Genomic DNA, 23,180 nt, shown 5'->3' on the forward strand with positions numbered 1-23,180 from the left:
CCCATCACTTTTCTCTTGATGTTCTTATTCAGGACAACTGGCTAGCTGGCTGTTCTAGTTTCTTATAGCTGACCTCACAAGGAGTTTGTGTGGATACTGTCAGCCAGGGTAATGTGACTCCAGACAGCTCTAGGGTCATGAACTTACTGTTTTACCACAAGCCTGCCTTAGTTAATTTTTTAGACTAATTTTGACTAATTCTGATATAGTCACTCATCTATTTTAATGAAGTTGACTTTTGTGTTACGAAGCATTGTGGAATAAACTAATCTGCTCTCTCCTTCCATCAAGGAATCTGAAGATGAAGGACATTTATCAGTTTCATACTTATTTGGAGGTCTAATCTACATACTCGTTGCCATATCACACCACACACAATTCCCAGCTTATGTTTACAATGTCATATGTCAATGTCAGCACCATTGGTGTATCATATTTGAAGACCCTTTGCTGTGGGAGAATTATCAAATACCATAGACATTTGAGCAGCTCCCTTCACTCACTAGATGTCCTTAGCATACAGCATCCTTGCTGCCAAACCATGGCAGCTACAATTGCAGACACTGTGAATGTCCCTTAGGAAGCACAGATGGTCCAGTTTAGAGCCACTGGTTGATATAATTTCAAAGGGTCTTCAAGTGTTAATTTTTCAGCCTGTCTCTCCACCTCAGAATAGCTCAGGGTGGAAGGAGGATGAGGCTCATGGCTTTAAATAACCACAAATGATGCCTGACCTTTGTCCGCAGCTAGCAGACTACTTTTAGAGTATGGTACTCCAAAAGGAGGCTCTGTTCAAAATAATCATGGGGTGCCTATCAAAGCCGGCATCTTTACTTTGCATCTTAAACATGTTCCCCAGTAGCAAAAGGTGGCAGTATTGTGAGGACAGTGAGCTAAATAGTTTCATTTTACTTTCATTGTTTGGATGAATTTAACATTAGGGAAGAAATCAGAAAGGGAAAGCAAACAAGAAGGAAGAGGGGCACAACTGTTTTTTAAAGAGTGCACTTAACAAGACCTCACTTTAAAACAAATAAAATAAACACTAAACTTTATTGACACCAAATAAACAGTAAAGTTTAACAGCATTTGTCTCTGCAAAGGAATTACAATGTCTTTGCAAGTTGATTTTTTTTTCTATTCTTTTTTTTTTAATTTAACAGGTAGGCACCGTATTGACTAGGAGCAAAACTGAAACAAATATTGAGGAGGATGTACATGAAAATGATAACAGCGATTGACACTTCCCAGTCTCTAACATCTTAATAACATGAAGTCCTGCTGACGTTCCTCAGCTTGTGACTGGGTGGCAACTCCACAAAACTGCTGTTGGTTGGAAACGCCCAGAGTCCAGAATCATTTAAATCATCATCTCTCCTCCTGAGCCCCACAGTGAGGCCGTTGAAGGCCCACTCTTCCCCTTCGTAATCCCATGCCTAATCCAGAGCTATAGCTTGGGCTGACACAGATCACAGTGAAAACCCAATACAAGTGCAGTTTTTCAGCACTGTAGAGATGAAAGAACCCTGAGCCATGATAAGTAGAATGTTATTAAACTATTATAGTGAATTCTATCTCCTGACAATCCAAGGTAGGAAATAAAATATTTGTTGCCCTTCTGAAGTCCCCATCTTGTGCTCTCCTTACCACCCACCCGTTCTTCTGGGATGGTAGCTGCTAGCCCCATTTCTATCAGCATACCTTAGTTTTGCTATTTGAAACATCTCGCAAAGGGGAAGCATCCTGTGTAGATTCTTATTTCTGTTTCCAGAATAAGACTTTGGTGGGATTTCTAGATACTACTAAACAGGATTTCATAGTATCTGGGGTTCTTCGTTCTCCCAGCAGTACTGTACGTTTGAGAATTTCCACTTTCATCACCAACGTTTAGCATGCACAATCTCTTCAATGCTAGCACTTTAAAAGGTAATGTTACCGATAAAAATCGTATTTCTTTAATTTGCCTGTAAAAGGTAAAAGCATGTTGTAATCAGAAAATTAAAATTACAAAACCATTTAAGTTATTGTCAATGTATAACTAATCTATTTTACATATGAAGAAGTGAATACGAATGTATTAATAGATCATGTTATATAATATTTATTTGTGTATATTGTAGCTAATTCATTGCTGAAAATAAATATTATACCTACATGAATAAAAATATACAGAAAATGAAAGAGAAAGGAAGAAATATCAACTATGAAGATATATTATTTTGCAATCATTGCCTCATTTTGTTGTTAAACTCTTATATTGAGAAAAGCAATGCATCTAACACCAGAGCATGTTTTTCTTTCTTATGTATTAAGGACCTTTTAAAATATTTATTTTATTTTGATAATAAATACGTGTTATACACACATAATATATTATACATAATACATATACATATATATATATATATATGCATGTCTGAATTAGGTATGTGTAAGTGAGTGGAAGAGTGAGTGGAAGCCAGAAGAAGGCATAGAAGAAGGCATAATATCCCATGGACCTGGACAAAGAGGTGACCGTGAGCCACCTGATGTGGGTGCTGGAAGCTGAACTCCTTTTTCTACAAGAACAGTCAGTACTCGTAACCACTGAGCCATATCTCCAGCCAAGGCTTTTCTGTTTGCTTGCCTGTTTGCTTGTTTTGTTTTGGTTTGGTTTTGGATTTTTACTTCTTTGGAACTTCCATAGTATCTGATGATCTATAACCAAGTACAACAACGAGACTCCCATGTACCACTTTCTCGCCAACCTCACTCTGCCTTTGAGGTTATCACTGTTAATTTCATCACAGCTACAGAATAAAGTTCAAGTTTCGTGCATGGATCACCACAAAGAGCTATTAAAATTCAGATTCAGATCAAGCAGGACTCAGTCAGGTCAAGAGGGGTTAGTCTTGAGAGCCTGTCCATCTATGCAACTAATCCACAGAGTTTGATTTGAGATAGCAAGTCTGGGAGCTGCCCCCTTGCCTGTTCTTTATCTCTTCATGGAGGTTCTCTGAGAAGTTCACAGTGACAATAACTATAGCAGAAACAGCAATAGGATCAGAGAGAAGCAGTAGGTTCATAAAGTTATGTTGATGATGGTGGGTCCAGAGAAAGCCCTAAAATCATGTACTAAGGAGGTACAGTCATTTTACTTATTGTTAATTTTGCTATTTTCTCTATTTTATAGTATTTCCACATTTTTAGATCTTTCCATGCTTGGCACTTATTCTGACCAGGATTCTATTGATAAAAATCTCTTGGATTTGGGATATCTTTTTGTTTATTAATTTTCATATCTTGGGGTTAAGATGACAATGTCTCTATTATTCATATGTCATGACTGAAAAATATTTATCTCCTTTGAAACAAAACACTTCTTACATATTATTTCTTGGTTAACATTTATTTATTGATGAAAAAGTACAGCAAAACACACTTTATATTTAATTTTGCTAACTCTAAATCTGCTGTAGTTCCACTGTTTCGTCAAAGCACCATATAGTCTAACGGTAACCAGCCAGACCCATGGTGAATCATGTGAGAGGACATAGGTTGTGGTCACACCCAAGATTCAGACCTTTTCCTCCACTTTCAAAAACACTGGATGAAGAAGCATTCTCACAAAATTTGTTAAGGTGCAAGAAGACATTGTGGAAATCGTAAGCATAAGCCTTGACCTTACTGAGGAACCCATGGATAACCATGTCTTTAAAGGATAAACCCAAGAAATTGCCATAATATTCATTTGCTCTATAGACAAAATAACACACCTCTTGTATGCAGACCTGGTTACTATTTATGTGCCATAGTGTCTCATATTTGTTAATGCCATGTGTAGACAGAGCAAGACATTTACCTTATTTTAAAACATCCTAATGTAAAATATATATATAATGTATATATAATATATATAATATGTATATGTAAATGTATATAATATATATAAATATAAATATATTCTATATACAATGTATATATAATATATAATATGTATATGTAAATGTATATAATAAATATAAATATATATATTTTACATTTTATATTTATTTACCAAAGACCACTCTTCCTACAGACAAAGAGATACAGCACAACCTTGGAGCTGGTTTTGCTCCTTTTAATTCCAGCTGAGTTTCATATCTTCACCAATGTGTTAGTTTCTCTTCACATTGAAGACACGATGGAAACTTGAGGTGGGTTTGCATAACACAAGATGGAGCAGATTGCCCAGAAAAGCCTTAGGGTGCTGTGGAATATTAGTCCAAGCTGTACATATGTGGACTCTAGCAGAGAAAAGACTAGACTTCAGGGCATGAAGAGTCAGGGAAGCTCCTCCATTTACAATGGTTCTGGAGTGACAAACTCCAAAAAGGTGTAAGGCCTTCTATCACTTCCTCTCTGCCCTTCCTTTCCCATCAGAGGGACCTCAGACAAAACTAGTCTAAAATGGTAAATCTAGGAGAATCCTCGAGTTTCTTCTGCTCTGTGTCCAAACAGGAGACCAGACACATCTTAGGTGAAGATTTGTAGAAAAGAGGGGTGGCAAAAGTCCAAAAATCATACAGAGGCATGTCCCTACTGAGTCATCACTGTGAGCAGATATGGAGAGCAAGACGACCTGTGTACGATGGTGATGGATCACACTTGCCATATAGTGTTCTCTCAGTATCTGTCTTGCTCTGTGTCTCTCTCTGGCTCTCTCTGGCTCTGTCTCTTGCTTTCTCTTCACATGTAAGAAAATAAAATAGACTGAAATAAGGAAATCACAGATGGAAGTGGAGACTCCAGGATAATGAAGAGAAGAATATCTTAATTTAACCTGGCCTGGTGGTGCTCACCTGTAATCCCAGCACTTGGGGAACTAAAGCAGAAGAACCTTGAATTTGATACCACCCTGCTGCAGAGCTTGATACTCTTCCTAAAACCGATTAAGAATAAAAAGGGAGAGAGTGGAGAGATAAGGACATCAACACACCCACAAAACCTTTGACCCAAAAGTTGTCCTGCCTATGAGATGAGCGAGAACAAAAATTGAGGGAATAAGCCAACCAAAACTGGCCCTACTTGAGACCCATCTCATGGGCAAGAACCAATCCTTGACACTATTAATGTTACTCTGTTGTGCTTGTAGACAGAAGACCTCCTCTGAGAGGCTTCAACCAGCAGCTGATGGAGACACATGCAAAGACCCATAGCCAAACATTAGACAGAGCTCAGGGAGTTTTATGGAAGTTGGGGAAATGGTTAGGGGAGCTGGAGAGACCTAGGACTCCACAAGAAGACCTACAGAGTCAACTAACCTGGGTTCATGGGGGCTCACAGAGACTGAACCACCAAACAAAGAGCATGTATCGACTGGTCCTAGGCTCCCTGCACGTATGTCAAAGATGCAAAACTTGGTTTCTATGTGGATCCCCCACAACTGGATCAGGGGCCTTTTCAGACTCTAATGCCTCCATTTGGATCCCATTGCACTAACTGGGCTGCCTTGTCATGCCCCAATAGGATAGGATATGCATCATCCCACAGAGACTTTAATGTGCCAGAGACAGTTGGTAACCCTGAAGGACTAACTCCTTCTCTGAGGAGGAGAGGGAAGAAAGGGGGAGAGGGGTATGTGAGAGAAAGGAGAGGAGGGAGGCTGAAATCAGGATGAAAGTAAGTAAGTAAATAATAAATAAATAAATACATTGATTTGTTTTTAAAGAGTAGAAAGTAAAGAATGGAAGGAAGAATTGATGAAGCAGAAGGAGGGTAAGAAAGAAATTTTTTTGAAAGCTTTGCGTCATGAAGTATATGCAGCTGTGTGGCTTCAGGTCTCAGAGATACCAGTGCTTCCTAGTATCCATCATGTATATGTAGCAGGTAAGATCTCACTGGCATATGTGAGCCCTGGCCTGGTTACAGGGTAGCAGCATTTCATACCAGCTGAAGATAAGGCAGGTCACAGTGGACCAGAGGAAAGAGAAAAACAAGGGAAGGCTGAGTTTCATGCCAGACTCTGATCGGGGTGCTCTCCAGACCGTGTTGCTAAGGATCCGCAATGGCCCCAGGGAAGCTCTCTGGCATTCTAAGCATTTCAGCATCATGCCTTACTTGCCTGTTCTGACATACTATAATTTTGTGGACTCACAGGATGAGGATGCCTTATTTGAGGCTGAAGCTGTCTTACCTGGAGAGGAACTTTGGCTAGCCTCCTGTTGGGATAAACACCCACCAGGACCTCTTTCACTGACAGCTGCCACTGAAGCTGGGGTTGATGGGAGCTCTGAGTGTTAGATAGACATGGAAAGAAACACTGCCTTTGGACTAAAATTAGAGGGGAGGAGAGGTATTCTCTGTGAAGGTGGTGATTTGGGCTATTTCTTCTGCCCTCGTTTCATAGCTATGATACTTCTGATCAAGTCCTGTTGAAGTCTATTTGGCAGAGGGATGAGTTTCTGGACAGGGGCTGTGTGCAGGGACTGGCTTATAGCCTTAGTACTGACATGAAGGAGGAAACACTCCTCCCAAAACTCTCCAAAAAAAAAAAAAAAAAAAAAAAAAAAAAAAAAAAACACTATCAAGAAGTCTTTCCTCTGATGCACACCACTTGCCACCGGCCCTCTCCTACCCCCACTTTCCAGGCAAAATGAGAAAATAGTGAAGTGTTCTTACCACCCCACTTCCGGGTCCTTGAAGCCTGGGTGTGTGCGGAAACTCAATTCTGTGTTAAACAGAACAAGGGCAGTGAAATCCTTGCAGCTGCTCATACTTTGATGCTGTAGTGAGAAAGTTTGAGTACAACTTTTCCTCTTGATGTAAACTTTTTTCTCATCTATCTTACTAGAGCAGTAGGCAGGGGTGGGTGCCTTTCCTGTGGCCGAATCTGATGAAATATAGTTACTGTAACCAGTTTCTGGGGCTTTGGATGTCATTTGCTTCCCAATTTCCCAGCACAGGTTAAGGTTTTCAGAAGCCCTACAGCCTTCCCCCTACCAATGCATAAGAAAAGTCTCTCTCAAAGAGCAATCAGAGTCCATGTCAGAGAAAGCCCCTGCTCCCCTTAGTAGGGAGTCCAAGTGGAGACTGAGCTGTCTATTGGCTACACCTGAGCAGGGGATCGAGGTCATCTCCATGCATGGTACTTGGTTGGTGCATCAGTCTTCACAGGCACCCTGGACTCAGATTTGTTTGCTCTGTTGCTCTCCTGGTGGAGCACCTGTCTTCTCCTGGTCCTTCTATCTCCCCTCCCCCAAATCTTCCATAAGACTCCCTTTACTCTGCTCAAAGTTTGGCTGTAAATAGCACCATCTTCTTCAATCCCCTGCAGGGTGGAGTCTTTGATCATTCCCCTCACTGGGCAGCTTTGCCAGGCCACAGAGGAAGATGATGCAGGCAATCTTGATGAGACTTGATAGGGTAGGGTCAGATGTTAGGGGAGGAGGGCTCCCTTTTCTGTGGACTAGGAAATGGGGAGGGAGGAAGAAGAAGGGAGGGTGGAGACAGGATGAGGTGAGAGAGGAGGCTACAATTGTGATACAAAGTGAATAAATTATAAAAGAAATCAAGAAAGACAAGTCTCTCTCAAACATTCCTCTTGCTTATAACTGTGTGAGTTCTTATTCCCCTAGTCTTCTGGGTTCAATATGGTGGGAAATTTCTGTCTTAATAGAGACAACTGGAAACTCAGCCTATGGAAACACGCCCCACCCCATATGTGCTTTGGGTGACTGTATCTATGGATGCCTATACCTTGGAGTCCTTCCTTTCTGCTGCTTGGCTGTCAGTAACTATGCACTATGTCCATGTATGAGCAGGCGTTGTGGAGTTAGAAAAAGACATTAACTGTCACCAGTCACTTACATGAAAGCTGCACAAAAGAAATTCTAGCCTGAGTCCATAGGCGGGGTTGCAAACCCAGGTCTTCCACACCTAAAATAAACACCCTCATCCCTACCCCAGAGTCTCAGATTGTTTTATCCTTGTATTTGACGAGGAGTGGATCAGCAATTCCCAAAAGAGGGCTTCAAACTTGCAAGCAGCTTTCACGAGCAAAGTGTAGGAGGCTCTGGGTTAGCAAGTTTGAAAGATCCTTTACTGCGAAAATCCATAGAACTCACATTAAATATTGTGAAGAATACTTTGAAGTTACAAAGTGGAATGCATGAAAGATGGCGTATTTGTAAAGTTGTGCACCATCCGGTTCTTTGCATTTTGAGTGTGTGTTATGGGGAAAGTGTGCTGCTTGGACCCACTACACCACGACCAAGTTCTTTTCAAAACTTCTATTTGGGGGAATGCCTTTTCTCTATAATTCGCCCTCTTGATCGAAAATTATACTAAATATTTATAGGCAATTTTATAAATTACAGGAGATCAATAAATATATACAGACAGGTAGAGTGTTGAAGCCAAACCCCATTTTAAAATTAGTATCTGGGAGGCGATAAGAATGAGACTGTAGGAATTGACATTGCATCTATTTGATGTGTCAAACACTCTGATAAATCATCTTCTCGGATTGTCTAATTTAATGCTCACAAGAACTGTTGTTTTACATTACAGACAAGAAACCAGAGCCTGATGAAGTGTCTTTTGTAAACAATAAGTAATTATCACAAAAAAACATCTAATCAACAAAAGGCAGAGGCAGGGCTTTCACTCATTGACCTAATAGCAATTTAATATTAAATATATTAAATCTCTATATTATATTAAATAACCAACTTATCAAATCCCCTCCTTCTTGTACTTCTATTTGGCAAGCTGCCATGCAGAACTAAAAATAAACTAACTGCAACAGTAATTATCTTTCATGTAAAATGCTGAATTAGCATGAAGTAATGTTGAATCATTAATTCCTTATATGTACTGAAAAAATATATGTAACAACTAAATGTTACCAAATGATTTATTGTGATCGGTGCTAAATTACAATGTATATGAAATGGAGTTATTATGGAAACACATAAAAATAGTTAACTATTTTTGTAATTATATTCACACAAGAATCTGAAATATATTTCTGTTCTGCCTTTTAAAATATATCCACAGAATTACTTTTGTATTTTTTGCCACACAACTTTACAATACTGATACGGCACCTGTATCATCTACCCTACCATAAGAATAAAATAAAATATGAAAGCAGTTAATATAAAATTATTTCTTTCCATAACCATCAGTAATTCCAAAGAAAATTGTTTGTTACCATTGGCAGTGAGGATGCATGGTAGTAATTGGCATTGCAGATTTTACATACATAGATTACATGTATGAATACACCCATGTGTTGCTCAAGCTATTGTTCCATCTGTAGGTGTTTGCCTTTTGAGATGACCAATGATTGCCAAAATGCTGTGCCATTCTACTGGGACATTGGTAGTATTCTTTACCATGTTTCTCTCAAAAGATCAAATACATAAGAAAGAAATACAGCAGGCTAAGCTCTACAAGGTTACAAAGCAAGGTAAACAGCTAAGTTATCAGTCACAGCACTTTATGTATTTTTGCTATTCACAGACTGCAGACTCTTGTTGAATATCCGAGCTGCTGGAAATTGCTGACATGTAGACATGCATTCATGTGAGTCCATAATTAATGATGTTTATACTGTAATAAGCACATTCATTTTTAACACCATTAAGTAAACAGATTCCTTTAGGGCTTGAGCTAAATCTGCTATCACAATTATACACAAAAAAAATAAAATAAAAAAAATACCTGTAAACAAGTTGACATTACACGTATGTACAAGCAAACTGCATTGGAAAAAAGAGGAGGTAATTTCAATGGGTGTAGCTTGATATATATATCAATGTGCAAAAAACTGACCCACCATCAAATGCCTCAATGAGGTCAGCAAAAAAAGAACATGAGCAAGGCCCCTGTCAGTCACCACTGTGTGTTAGTTCCAGCAAGATTCAGACGATGCTTCCACGTGTGGTGACATCACATTGAAAGCATCAGAGACAGATGCAAGGAGAGAGACGGTAATCCCTGCTGAGTGTATCTGCAGACCCCCCCCCTGCCCCCCAGGCAGCCTGTTCACCACAGCCTCAGAGCTGAGAAGGGTCCAGGGTGATGTGGATACTGTTCAAACAACTACATTTGATTTGAAGGAATTGTTGTTGTTTATTGACCCCTACCTAGTGCTCTGCTAGTTATAGAGGATGTAGGAAATGAGAACTTAATTCTATCAAACTTCTCAACAACAAAAAGATTTTGTGGACTTGGCTGAACACTATTCCCAGTCTAAGGGGTGTCCCATGGGACCCTGATCCCAGTAACTTCTGACAGGACGCTCTCATAAGTCATTGTCTGCCTGTGTTTTTAATGGGATACCATTCCAAAATTGATGAATCGAGTTCCTCCTAGCAGAGAAACAGTAATGACCAAGGCTGATACCCCCACTTCCCCACCCTGCATGCTTTCCAAAACTACATTGCCATATTAGTCTCCAAATTAAGTAGAACATATTAAGAAAATCCCTCATGTTCAGTTTCACTTTAAAAAAAAATAAAAAATAAACAAATGGAAGAAAACTGCAAGGGAACTCAAAGAGAAAATGATGGAAAACTTTCTTTCCTTTCCAAAATGTTGGGAACAATAATTAAAGGAAGTTCTTATACCTAATTAAAACATTTGATTAAAAAGCATAAAGAAAAGGGTTTTGTTGTTGTTGTTGTTTTCTCAAGACTTCAGGACCATACCTGCAGAGGGCTATGGAGTTGAATTGCTCACTTGTGTGCCCAGGTATCTGATTCTGTGGACACTCCCGATAGGTCCCCAGGACAGGGAAACTTGCTCTCTCAACTGAGCCCTAGCTTGGGAAGCAGACTGTCTTTGAAGGGTCAGGCTTATGTGCTTACAACCTGATGTCAAGAAGCACTGGGGAAGCTTGCATAGGTTAACTTCAAACACCTCTCACATTCTCCCACGATTGCCAAAGCACTTGACTCTGGCTGAGAAGAGAGTGTACCTTTTTGTCCCAAATTGGACATTTTTCTCTTCTGCCTATACAAAAACATGTTGGTCGTGCTTTCTTCTCGTTTGAAAATGCTCTTCCTTCCCTGAGCAACCTTTTGGTGCTTGCATAAACAGGGTGAAAGAGAGAGAGTAGAGAATTTTCAGTTATCACTTCGGCATGCCCTGCAGATTTGGCAACTATTTACAATATGCATATTTTCAACTGATTGCTGTAACTTCGAAATAATTAAAGAGATATGTGACGCCACTCAGAAGTGCAGGCCTCACAGACCCCATGAACCAGGAGAGGGCAATTCAACAGCAGGTGAGTGAAATAGCACTGGGCTGTAACCAGTGAGTTTGGGCTGTCATTTCAATTTTCTTTTCTTCTTAAAAATAGCCAAATGAAATTTGACGGCGTTTTGTTACTTTCTTTTACTTTGTTTTGTTTTGTAATAAAAAATATTTTGAAACACATAGGTTGAAATTCCAACCAATGGTTTGGCATTTTTCTAAATACATTTTTGTTTCTTTGTTGCTTGGTTTTTTTTTTATCCATAGGTATTTGTATCCTATTCTCTGTATTATTAATAAATATATACATTCATCATAGAAGAGAATTCTGGAAACCAGAACTACAATGGACTATCTAGGAAACCAATATAAAATGTAATAATTAGTTTCCTAAACTGAAAATTTCCAAATTTCAAGTTATGTGTTTATGTGTATAATTATGTATAGATATATAGCTATCTGTATATATATATACATCTAGATAGATGTACACACATATGTACATATATACATGCGATTGATACACCAATACACAAAAACACACACACATGCCCATGCTCTTTACACACACTCTTGTATTTCACTGTGATTTCTTTGCTTTCTCTCCCTCTCCAGCTCAGAAGAGTAGTTATGAGATACCATGGAAAGCCAATGTATTTGTATTTTTTTTTATCTGACTTGAACAAAAGCTAATGTTTGCTTAAAAGTCAAAATAAGTCAAAAGGATACATAGACATGTCTCTATAAACGTGTGCACAGCCACCTCTCTGTTGTGGATCTTTGGAAATTTGCCATGGTGCAGTTCACAGAATGGCGATTAGTCTCTGGTAGAGCTCTCTTAATGCTGAAGCCTAGAGGAAACACCCCATGGGTCTGGACAGGGTGTCTTCAGTTATACTCAAGGACTGCCCCCTCCCCATAGAATTTGCATTGCCAAGTCCAGCTTGTGGTGGAGAGAACTGAGAACTACCTTCAAAATTTGCCTTTTCCTTATCGCCTCTGGAAATTCATGTTTGATTTTACTTGTAGTTTAAAATAAATCATTCTTTTTAGAAAGGATGTGGGGCCAAGAGCATTCTGGCTACCCTTTCTTTGCAGTAAAAGAAAAGGAGAAACAAATAAAAGTTCAGAATTAAAAAAGAGAAATAATGGTATAACGAGATGGTTAACTCCACAACCTTTGGAATATAATAAGCTCAGGTGAAAATTTGTTGCTGACATTGTTTTATGGGCCTGTGTGCTGCATTTGCTTTCTGAGCTTCATGGAGTTTATCCGTAAGGCAAGCGGCAGTGACAGGGGATACACCATTGGATTATTAAACGATTTAATGAGATAAGATATGTAAAATGTTGAGTAGAGTTTCTGGTATGAAATGCCAGATCTTTAATATACATTATTTAAAATTTTATATTTAACTAATAATTCTAATATATTGATCTAATATATACATATAGGATAAATATAGAAAACACACACAAGTAATAATTTTGGGTGATATGAATTCAAGTTATTAATCCAATATTGGATTTCCTATTAGTTTATGTTGTTTCTTGCAGTGATGTTTTCATGGCATGCATTCCACCAATATTTGATGAATGCATACACAAATATATGTTTGATTGATTGATTGATTAAAACCCTCCATTTCCCTTTTGTAAAATGGGGATATAATGACCCAGTCTTTATTCTATCACTTTGATGCTGGTCTGATTAATTTAAAATTTATATCAAATTATTTAAGGCCACACATTTCCTCAGAGAGTCAACATGTACACACTGGATGAGGCTCAGCATCCAGGGTTTATGCTGAGGCTTGTCATATCTATAAAAACAGGGAGTGAGGGCCAGCCCTATGCAAGTCTATGAAACAATAAAACATACTTTTCAAGATTTAAGTGTCATCTTTAATGAGTGCATAATCAACCCCAAGAAATAAGGTATACAATGAAAAGTTAAAATGATGAAATCTTTGGTTCACTGTGAGAACTCTCTGTCTCTTCCCAGTTTCACATTTGAGACCTTGCAGTCTACTATTGATCAGCTCAGAAAACATTTCAACAGGGTCATGCAAAACAAAGAGGCTTCAAAGTGCTTCAGAACTAATACACTTAGCTGTTAGCATGACTGACAACATCAACAAAGCATAATTGAGTGAGGTAGACAGACCGCCTAACTTAGACATCAGGTCCCTGGCTGCCTAAGACACGGACTGCCACTTCCCTACCATGGCCCTGAAAAAGGATGGCCTATTTCTTCTTCTAAACCTCAGCTCTCACATCTACAGAAAGTGATGAGAGAAAGCCCATATTCATTTTAGTTGGTGGTTGTTGTTTTCTCTCAGCCTGTGCCTTGACCAGGAAGATTTTAACAGATATGGTGTAGAATAGAAGCCATGACTTCTAGCACAGGGTGGGAGAGCACTCTGTTATTTTTTAAAGGCTGGCAGTTGGGAGTTTGGCCATGCACCAATGACTATACGGGACCACACAGATTGCACTTTGAGTATACTTTCTTCTTTCTTTCTTTCTTTCTTTCTTTCTTTCTTTCTTTCTTTCTTTCTTTCTTTCTTTCTTTCTTTCTTTCTTCCTTCCTTCCTTCCTTCCTTCCTTCCTTCCTTCCTTTCTTTCTTTCTTTCTTTCTTTCTTTCTTTCTTTCTTTCTTTTCTTTTCTTTCTTTCTCTCTCTCTCTCTCTTTCTTTTTATTATTTTTTTTAGGTTAGGGGAGGGAGCAGAGGCAGGAGGATGGAGCTGGGAGGAATGAGAAATGAGTGTGATCAGGGTACATGGTAAAGAGTTTGCAAATAATCAATAGAGGTGCCTTGACAAACAAATAAAGAGAGAGGGGAAAAACCTCCTTAATTCAGTTTCTCATCTTAGGCAGTATTAGCGTTTAAGAATAAACAATTCTTTGGCTATGAGGGTTTTTCTCTGTACACTGGTGGAGTCTTGGCAGCATTGCTCATTGAATTTCAGTCATACCACCTCAGTTATGATGGCCAAAAATATCTTCAGGTATTGTCAAAGATCACTGGACCACAAAATTCCTAGTTGACAAGAACTGCCTTAAATGCATACAGCCTATGCAACTCAAAAGAATTTCTAAAGTTATTTGTTTATACACTAAAGGATAAACCTCTGTCCCCTGTTTAAAATGGAGAAAAACTATCAATGACCAACATGAATTCTTCCAAAATGTAGTCTTCTGAGTTTCAGTCGTAGCTAAGTTCTGGAGCTCTTTCCTAGCATGCGCTAGGTTCAATTCCTGAGAGTACATCTTTTTCTTTTCTATTTGTTTGGGTTGTTGTTGTCTTTACGAAATATTACGTCCTTGACTGTACATATGCGGGGAGTTTAATCTCCTACCACCCCAGGCATGTTGTGATATTTTGATACCATATCAGGAGAGCAATACTAATTAGTCAGTGTACTCAATGACAACCTATTGTTCAGAATTAAAAACCTATTAAAAATGTTAACCAAAGTCTTTTTCTATTTACTCACATAAATATTAACCACTGGGCCTAACATGAACATAAAAACGTGTGTCTGTCCCTATGCATATATGTGCACACACCCAAGCCATGTACACACAGATGCAACTTTAAAACTTCCCTCAGTGAAGAACTATGAGGAGGAAATGTAAGCCAAATAAACCTTTTTATCCCCCCCCCAAAAAAAAACTCTTCGCTGTTTTGCTATGTATCATTTCTTGTTCTGCTTCCATTGGTGATGGATGGAGCCAATATCAGCAAAGAGAGAGATAGAAAGAGAGAGAGAAAATCCGAATTTTTGTTGTTTTTATTGTGCAAATTAAGGTAAATAGCTAAAGATTCATTCTAAGAATAACCTAACAAGACAGGGCAGATCACAGGAGTTCAGAATCACTAAATATCTAGTTGGCTTCTAAGTGCTTTCATAAGGCCGATTAACAGGAAAATTACCCCACCCTCCTCTAGGACAAATCACTTGACAATGCTGGGCTAGGGATCATTTTGTTCTTTATGTTTTTAAAAATAGTTTCTCTAAATAAAGCATGGCTGACATTGTAGGTCTTAAAATTCATTAGCCAATTAACAATGCAATTTCTTCACAAACAAGAGCTTTGTCTTAAAAAAAAAAAGGTTATGAAACTAGGGCAATAAAGGCATCCTCCCACTTGAAAAGAGGGAAAGCAATAGACTGAAACAAAATGAACTGTGTGTGTGTGTGTGTGTGTGTGTGTTGACCAAACAATCTTATTTAGCTGCTCAAGTTCATCTGTTTTTTTTTTTTTTTGTATTTATATAAATATTCACCAATGCGCATGACAAGTTAGTTATTCTATTTCTTATACCATGTGGACATTTGTCTTCTATCCAGTTATTCTTCTGTTATGTGATAGGCTCAACTGGGTGAATCATTGCAACCTTCCAGCATGTGTGTGTGTGTGAGAGAGAAAGAGAGCCAGAGACAGAGAGAGACTATGGTATGGCCATCTCTTCAGATAGACTGACTGGGAAAACTTACAGCACTTTACTTTCTTTGTGTCCTTATAGTTGAGTCACCATTTTAAATTCCCTCTGACCTTTATCTTGTACTTATTCTTATACATGCATTTTTGTTTTATATTTTTGGTTAATGTTATGGTTCAAGATCTCCATTATCCATGAGTCTCATCTCTTGATTGACTCAAACTGGACAAAGCCAGCAATTCAAAGGTTCAGGATTATATTGATTAAACAGCTGACTTAACTCATTATTCCACATTTGCTGTGGTGGTATCAGTATATTTCATTAATGGAACTAGCTTTGGGGCAACATAATCATTAAATTATGGATTGCTTTCTGACTCCTTTGACCCAAACTGAGTAATGAAGTAAAAAGCTGCCCTTGAAAAAAAAAAAGGCATTACTTTGATTCCCTGTTGGGTATCATTAGAATACACCTTATTCAGAGATATTCCACAGCCCCCTTGAATACAGGCTTTCTGACCAAGGAATGGGGGCTGAAGTGGTAAATCTGTAATGATGTAGGCTTTCAGACTCCAGGAAAGGCACAAAACACAGACCATATGGTAAGGAGGCTTTGGCTGAAAAGCAGATGAAATGATAAAGGGATTTTGGAAATATACTGTACCCTAATTCCAGACAACTCTGTGGACCTTGCTAAGATAGTGAATGATATATGCTTTGACCTACAAATTCAACTCTTCTATGTTCCTCAAAACAATTTCTTTAAATAGGGTCTTTGGATCATCAAAATGATTAAAGATACTAGCTGAGAATGCAGATTCCGTGGCCCTGCTCCAAGTTTTATGATTCTGACTCTTTGAAGTCAGTGTAAGGGAATCTCCTTTTCAGAAAGTGCCACATGGAGCTTCACTGAAATGTTTGCAGCAGTGGTTACCAGGGGTAACAATCCTCTTTCTGATGTCCATAACAAAATGAGCAGAACAAACCTTTCAAAAGAAACTTGTGGCAGCACTGTAAAGCTGTGGTTATTAAGGCTGAAGACTCTTTTTTTTTTCTGATGGGATGGGGAGTGTTAGCCATTTTATCTGGAACCAGCATAATATCAAACTCATTTCAGTATGTTTCATTTCCTCTAATTTCTTTGCAGACTTCTGTTATTGCACAGTCCCTTACCAATGACATCTTACTCCACCATAGCTCCAGATACATAGTGCTCTTTCTGATTCTTTCTCTAGTGTCTTATTTTTGACACTGTGAAAGAAAATAAATAAATTGGAACAATGGGCCATCAAGATTACAAGATACCAACAATACCAAAGTATTAAAGAGAGAAATGGCCCATGCTGAAACCTATAACTTAGCATGCAAATTGGCAAAAACATTTATCTGCCACAGATTCACCAGGGGAAAAATAATTCCCTCCATTTTTTTCTTAGAAAACTGTTATGTCAAGATGACGAAAAACTCATCCTATAAATTCACAGAAAATTTCTTATTAATTCTAACAAAGATCAAGCATAGGGCCAATGTTATTCAAATTCCATGACAATGCATCCAGTGGTAGAGAATGGCTCCTCTACTCTACTAGACACCGAATTGGGAGACTGAAGTGACAGCAAAGAAAAGTTTATGAAAATCAAAATTTGACTTGCATTGTAGGAAGTGTAGTAGAGTAATTTTGCAAACTAATATATCTGCCATTTCTTCCTCCTACCCCACCCCTTGGAGCATGTTCTGCTCAGAAAAATAAAAATACAAAAGAGCACTCAGAAGGGTGGAGTGTCTAGAGAAGCAAACATAACCCGGAACCATATGCAGGGATGGCAAAGAGAATGGAGAATGTGCAGACACCTGCCTGTGGGAAAGAAGGCTTATGAATCAAATAAGGCCAACTAACACATGGACAATTTCATGTGGGCCCTCTTTCAATCAAGTGCTGCTTCAAAATGAGTCAGCCAGAATAGGCATTCCACCTTGGAAGCATGTGCACTCTTCCTCCCTTTTAAAAACTCTGCATGCATGCATTGCCAATAAAGATCGCTATGCTCACATACAGAAGACTACTTCACAGCAAGTTTGTGAGTCACTTCGTTGGGTCAGTTACTACGATAAATCAGTGCACTCTTCTTCCGAGCAGTAGAAGAGCTAACTAGGATAATGATGTCAACATGTTTATTTTCCCTTTTCCTCTGCTGTTCGCATACTGTTCTCTTCCTATTAGTGGGTAGGAGGACTTTATAAATATGTCCATCTAGGGAATATGTTCCTGGCTTCAGGAGACTAATATCCATTTAGGGAATGACCTCCCCAAGTTCCTTGGATTTAGCCTTATAGGATTTCTTAGAAAGCAGCCCAAACTAAGGCTCTGCACGTCTAGCTTCATTCATTTGACAATCCAGCACTATTCATTTCTTGATATCAACAATGTACAGCCCCTGTCAAAATCTACAGTAATAACTGAACTCTTTGTAAGTCTGTCTGTCTGTGACTGAACTTAAGGCTCTGAAGCTAGGGATAACAAAGTGATTGTTCTCATGGTTCACTTGGCCAAAGCTCATTTCCAGTGTGTAGACTGTAAGGAGCACACTGGATAACCCTATTCCAAAGGGCACCTAAGACTTTATCTTCTTGGTGCCATCTCAAAGCCCTCTACTGATCCAAGCTATCTCCTGATCATGCCAATAACCCCACACATGAATGCCATGTCTTTCATCTTTTCTGTTTAAACTTTTTCATCATGGGGCAAGTGCCATGTTACAGATAGTGCCAAATAAAAGTGATATGTTGTTTTCAACAGATTTCTACTACTAAGTTTGTTCACCGTGGGTATAAAAGAGTACCCGTAGGAAAAAAGGCCATAACAACAGAGCCTGGAGGACATTGCTACAATACTTCGGATGCAGCATTGCATTTGCTATGTGCCGACTGTAGTAGAAGCAGTGAATTGATGGCCAGCTCTGTTCTTGAGTGCCTGCCTGACTTGATACTATAATGATCAGGGCTGAAATTTAAAGGAACTTGGGACTTTGGCCAATTTATTTAAATTTCAGACTCTCTGACAGCCTTTTCGGTGAGTCAGTCAATGATCATCTGGTCAACAGTTTATATCCAGTGTCTTCTTGACCCATTAAGACCCATGATGCTTCATAGTATCTCCAATAATAACTATGATGATATTTTTGATGTATCATGAACAAACATTGAGAGAATAAAGATGCATTAGTAGGCTTTACACACAAAGCTATCTATCAACTATCTGTTAAAATATTAATACACAAGAGAACACTTTCATAAATGATAATTTTCCTGGCAACTCAGCACACGAAGGAAACTTTCTTTTTCATGTAAATAAAATTTTAAACTTCACTTGAAGCTTCAGGACAAGAAAATATTGCCTTACCCTATTATCCACCTGTGTAGTCAAGAATTACAAAAAAATTAAAAAAGACAATCATATACTAACAGGTATCAATAAGTCAACGAGGAGATTCTTAAATAATAAATGTGCCTACATGGAAATTTTCAGAAAGAAGAAACTGGTCATTAGATTTTTCTTCCATAGACATTTTCTGGTTGCCTTTATTACCTGTGCTACACATTCACACATGCACACAAATGCATACCCACATACACACACACACACACACACACACAAAACAAAAAAAAAATCAGGAATGCTTGGCACACAATAGTGACAAATCATTTTTTTCAGTTACCACTGAGATGTGTGAGGAATGCTGAAAATCGAAAGTTGTCTTTGGACATTCATTTAGCACAAGTGAACAAAAGAACTATTGGTAGGTTAATAGAAGACAGAGTCACATGAATAGACACTGTTAACAACTTCTTTTGGATGGTATCTATACAAGTTAGGAATATTAAAAAAAATCTTAAAAAGTCAAATTAGTAACTTTTGTGCTCCAGCCACCCACTTGGGTCATTACAGATGTTGTAGAAATGGTACAACTAAATCATAGCATGGCTACGGCCAATCCCCAGGATCCCAGAGGCATCCATGCCTGGCTACAAGCAAGCAACAATGTACAGGTATAATTTAAGGTTCTTATGAGAAATGAAGTATGTGGGGTTACAATGCCTCTCAAACAAGCAAACAGAAGGCTGGACAATTCTTCAATTACTGTGTGTTGGTCATAGTTTCACAAGTCATCGGAGATAAAGAGAACTTGCCTAAATTATATAAAAGGCCTCATCAATAAAATGTGGGCAAGTTAGAACTCTGAGTCAGGTAGAGAATGATGATCGGCCTTATAAGGATGGAGAAGGCTGAGTGCAGGGCTTATCAAAGCTATGTTTGTGGATGTGAACGTTTGCTTGTCTGTTACACACAAACAAGGTTAGACTAGCTCATCTCACCAACGTAGGGAAAGAGCCTGAGGGTATTTAATTCAAAATAAGAATGAGGATTTGTGATGATTGGTGGTGGAGGGGGAGGGGACTTATTTAGCATTAGAAAGTGTTGCCAAGGGAGGCTGGGAAGTCTGCCCAGGAGGGTTTTAATAAAGGGGCAGAGGCTCCTTTGTCTGAAGTGCTCTTATGTGGGTGGCTGGCAGCAGGTGTGAGCCTTCCGCTGCCCAGGGCTTGGGTCATGTGCATCCATTGTGCATATATACAGACATATACTGTGCTTGTGCTGCACAAATGCTCATGCATACAGACTCAGTAGAAACTGGCACACAGAGATTTAAGTGAAAAAAATCATAAAAACCTGCCATTCTCCCCTCACCCCATAAACAAAAGGAAAGGAGCAATAAAAAATAAAAATCTTAACATGCCACTGGGTCATATCTCCTGCCCTTCCTTGGCCAACGAAAGGAGGCAGAAAATGAGAGAAAACAAAACAAAAAACCCCGGTTTGGGATAGATGACTCCCAAAGCCTCTCAGCACATGGGACCAAGTTAATAAAAGAGAAAGGACAACACAAGAGCTTGCTTTTGGTTCCACATCTGGAAAAAAAAAATTCTACCCTGTGGATTTACACGTTAAGGTGAGCTAGGCAAAGTAGGCAGTAGTACATCAATGAACTATTGTGTTCTAACAAATGTGGATCGCTAGTTGTTATTTTTCCTTCAACATATGTCTTCCTTTTGGGAGGTTTATTTCAAAGTGGTGACTACCCCCAGCCCTCCCCTAAAGGCGATACTTCCGTAGAAGTTCAGACTGCCAAGGATGCTTTCTCTCAGGGAAGCGATCTGGAATTTTGATCTTCAGGAAATCCTGGATGCATTTCTCCAGCTCTTCCTCGATGGACAGCTTTTCCTTCGCAGCTTTCTTTTTGTTGCTTATGTTCGACTCCCTGGAGCCCGACGTCAGAGTCCGGAGCAGGTCACTTTTCCGCCTCATCTCTGACTGTTGGATCAGCTGCACCGGACCCTTCTTCATAGGCCGGTCCAGAGTCTGGATGTTGCTCTGGCGTGTAACAGGCCCACAGATCACCGTCTCCTGGGGAGAGCTGGCCTCTGACTGGCTGTCGCAGCTGGAAGTGGAGAGGTCATTGCAGGAGGTGCCACTTTCCCCTTTGTCTCCTTTGCCATTCTTGCAGCAGCAATCACAATGAGAGGAGGCCCACCTGGAAGGCTCACCTGCAAGACAAACACAGACCCAAAGAATGAATGCCTGTAACTCAGGATGATGGAGCGCCAGAAAGCAGGAGTACTCGGAGAATTTAGGTGTTTCACACCACCAACACCCAGAAGCTCAGCCTTCTAAGGGATGTCTGACCATTACGAAGAGCCGACTGTGTATCTAGTAGAATATGGTATCATGCTTAAGGACACCTGTACTGGCCTAAGCAGAAATATCCAGGGAGCCCATTTATCAGCCCTGGTACCTGACAGACCCAAAATTGTAAGGCTTCAGTTCTATCAGCAGTAATGCCAAAATTACAGTTTTCTTATTACCTGGGAGTTTTAGTGATGATTCCAATGAGATAAGCCAGATGAAGTAGTATACAGTATTCTCAGAAAATGCTTTTCAATTTTACCATAGGTAACATTAAACCCTCATCTAAGGCTCTGCCTAGTAGCACTCAGGGCATCAAGAGGAGGCTGTTTAAGAGGAATGCAGTGGCCAGTGAAGAGGGCTCCCTCCCAGCCCTGCATCTCATGCATCTCATTGGTCTCCAACCATCCTATGAGCACAAGGAGCTCCACTTAGTATTTACACACATAAAAACTGTCAGACCCACAGAGATTAACTAATGTGCCATAGTTTGGCTAGCTTGTTCATGGAAGAGCTGGGGTTTGAATACAGATGGCCCAAGAGTTATAACCGAGTCAATTTAACTGCTTCCTGAAACAAATGTCCTGTCTGTAAAATCCTTGCTTCTCAAAATACTGTTCAAGTGTGAATCTCCCTGAAGTCCTTGTTCCTCTCTCCTAAAAGTGTTTGCTCCCCCCACGGGTATGGCTATATTTTTTTAGTACCTTAAGTAGTGCATGTGATGTTTCCCATCAGCTACTAAACCACCATCTTCCTAATGCACACGTGGTGGTAGCATGTTCCTTGTTGTAGGTCTAACGAATCACTCAAGGGTTAGTAAAGAAACGCAGCAACACACGCTATCTTGGAACTAACCTCTAAGTAGCTGGGTCTAGCCATACCTGAAGCTAGTCTTGTCAGTTGTAAGATTCTCTAAATTCCCTTTCTTACTGAAGCCAATGTGATGAGACCTTCTGACCCTATTCCGTGAGGCTTGACTCTCAAATTGAGTTCAGTATTTTGCAGGCAGAGTAATAATTTTAGATGCATAGTTGCTGGCTCCATGAACTTTGAAAAATTCACAATAATGGCACAAAGGAACTCTTAAACATAAGTCATGGCCCCTAGCCTTCAAGTGTCTGAATAGCCCCAGGCCTCCTAGAGTCACTATGCACTGCTCGTACATTGCTAGCTGGGCATTTCAGTTCACCCACTTCACTGATGACTTAAAAATATGAAGGGCTACCAATACCCTCACGATATCAATGTCATAGAAATACAATGAAATATTTTATATTCCAGACACAGGGAGTCTTATGGAGGAAGGGGGGGGATAGAAAGACATGGAGGTGACAGGAATGTCACAAGGAGACCTACAAAGCCCAAAATCTGGGCCCTGGGTGAGGAGGAGAGCTGCAGAGACTGATGCACCAACCAATGTCCATGCATGGAGAGGACCTAGACCCCTGCAGATGTAGTCCATGGCAGCTCAGTGTCCATGTGGGTCCTGAGTAAAGCAAGCAAGGGCTGTCTCTGACATGAACTCAGCTTCCTACTCTTTGATCACTTGCCCCTGGTGATGCGGCCTTGCCAGGCCACAGAGGAAGAGGATCCAGGCAGTCCTGATGAGACTTGATAAGCTAGAGTCAGATGGCAGGGGAGGAGGACTCCTGCTTTCAGTGAACTAGGGGAAAGGGATAGAGGGGAAGAGGAAGGAAGGATGGGATTCAGAGGAGATGAGGGAGGGGCTGCAATCAGGACAAAAAATGATAAATTATAAAAAA

At 39.6% G+C, this 23,180-nt stretch overlaps 1 protein-coding gene across 3 annotated transcripts in view; it reads right to left on the bottom strand.

The window, feature by feature from the left end:
• Nucleotides 1–1,128: 1,128 nt before the first annotated feature.
• The window catches only part of Kctd16 (potassium channel tetramerization domain containing 16), a 282,111-nt gene continuing 260,059 nt past the window's right edge, over nucleotides 1,129–23,180 (bottom strand). For all 3 annotated transcript variants that reach the window (XM_060377341.1, XM_060377342.1, XM_060377340.1), the window contains exon 3: nucleotides 1,129–21,278. In XM_060377341.1, coding sequence (XP_060233324.1) covers nucleotides 20,827–21,278 — 452 coding nt within the window. In that variant the 3' untranslated portion in view covers nucleotides 1,129–20,826. The remainder of the gene's footprint in view (nucleotides 21,279–23,180) is intronic.

The sequence above is a fragment of the Meriones unguiculatus genome, chromosome 2 (assembly GCF_030254825.1).
Source record: "Meriones unguiculatus strain TT.TT164.6M chromosome 2, Bangor_MerUng_6.1, whole genome shotgun sequence".
In the NCBI taxonomy this organism is placed as follows: domain Eukaryota; kingdom Metazoa; phylum Chordata; class Mammalia; order Rodentia; family Muridae; genus Meriones; species Meriones unguiculatus.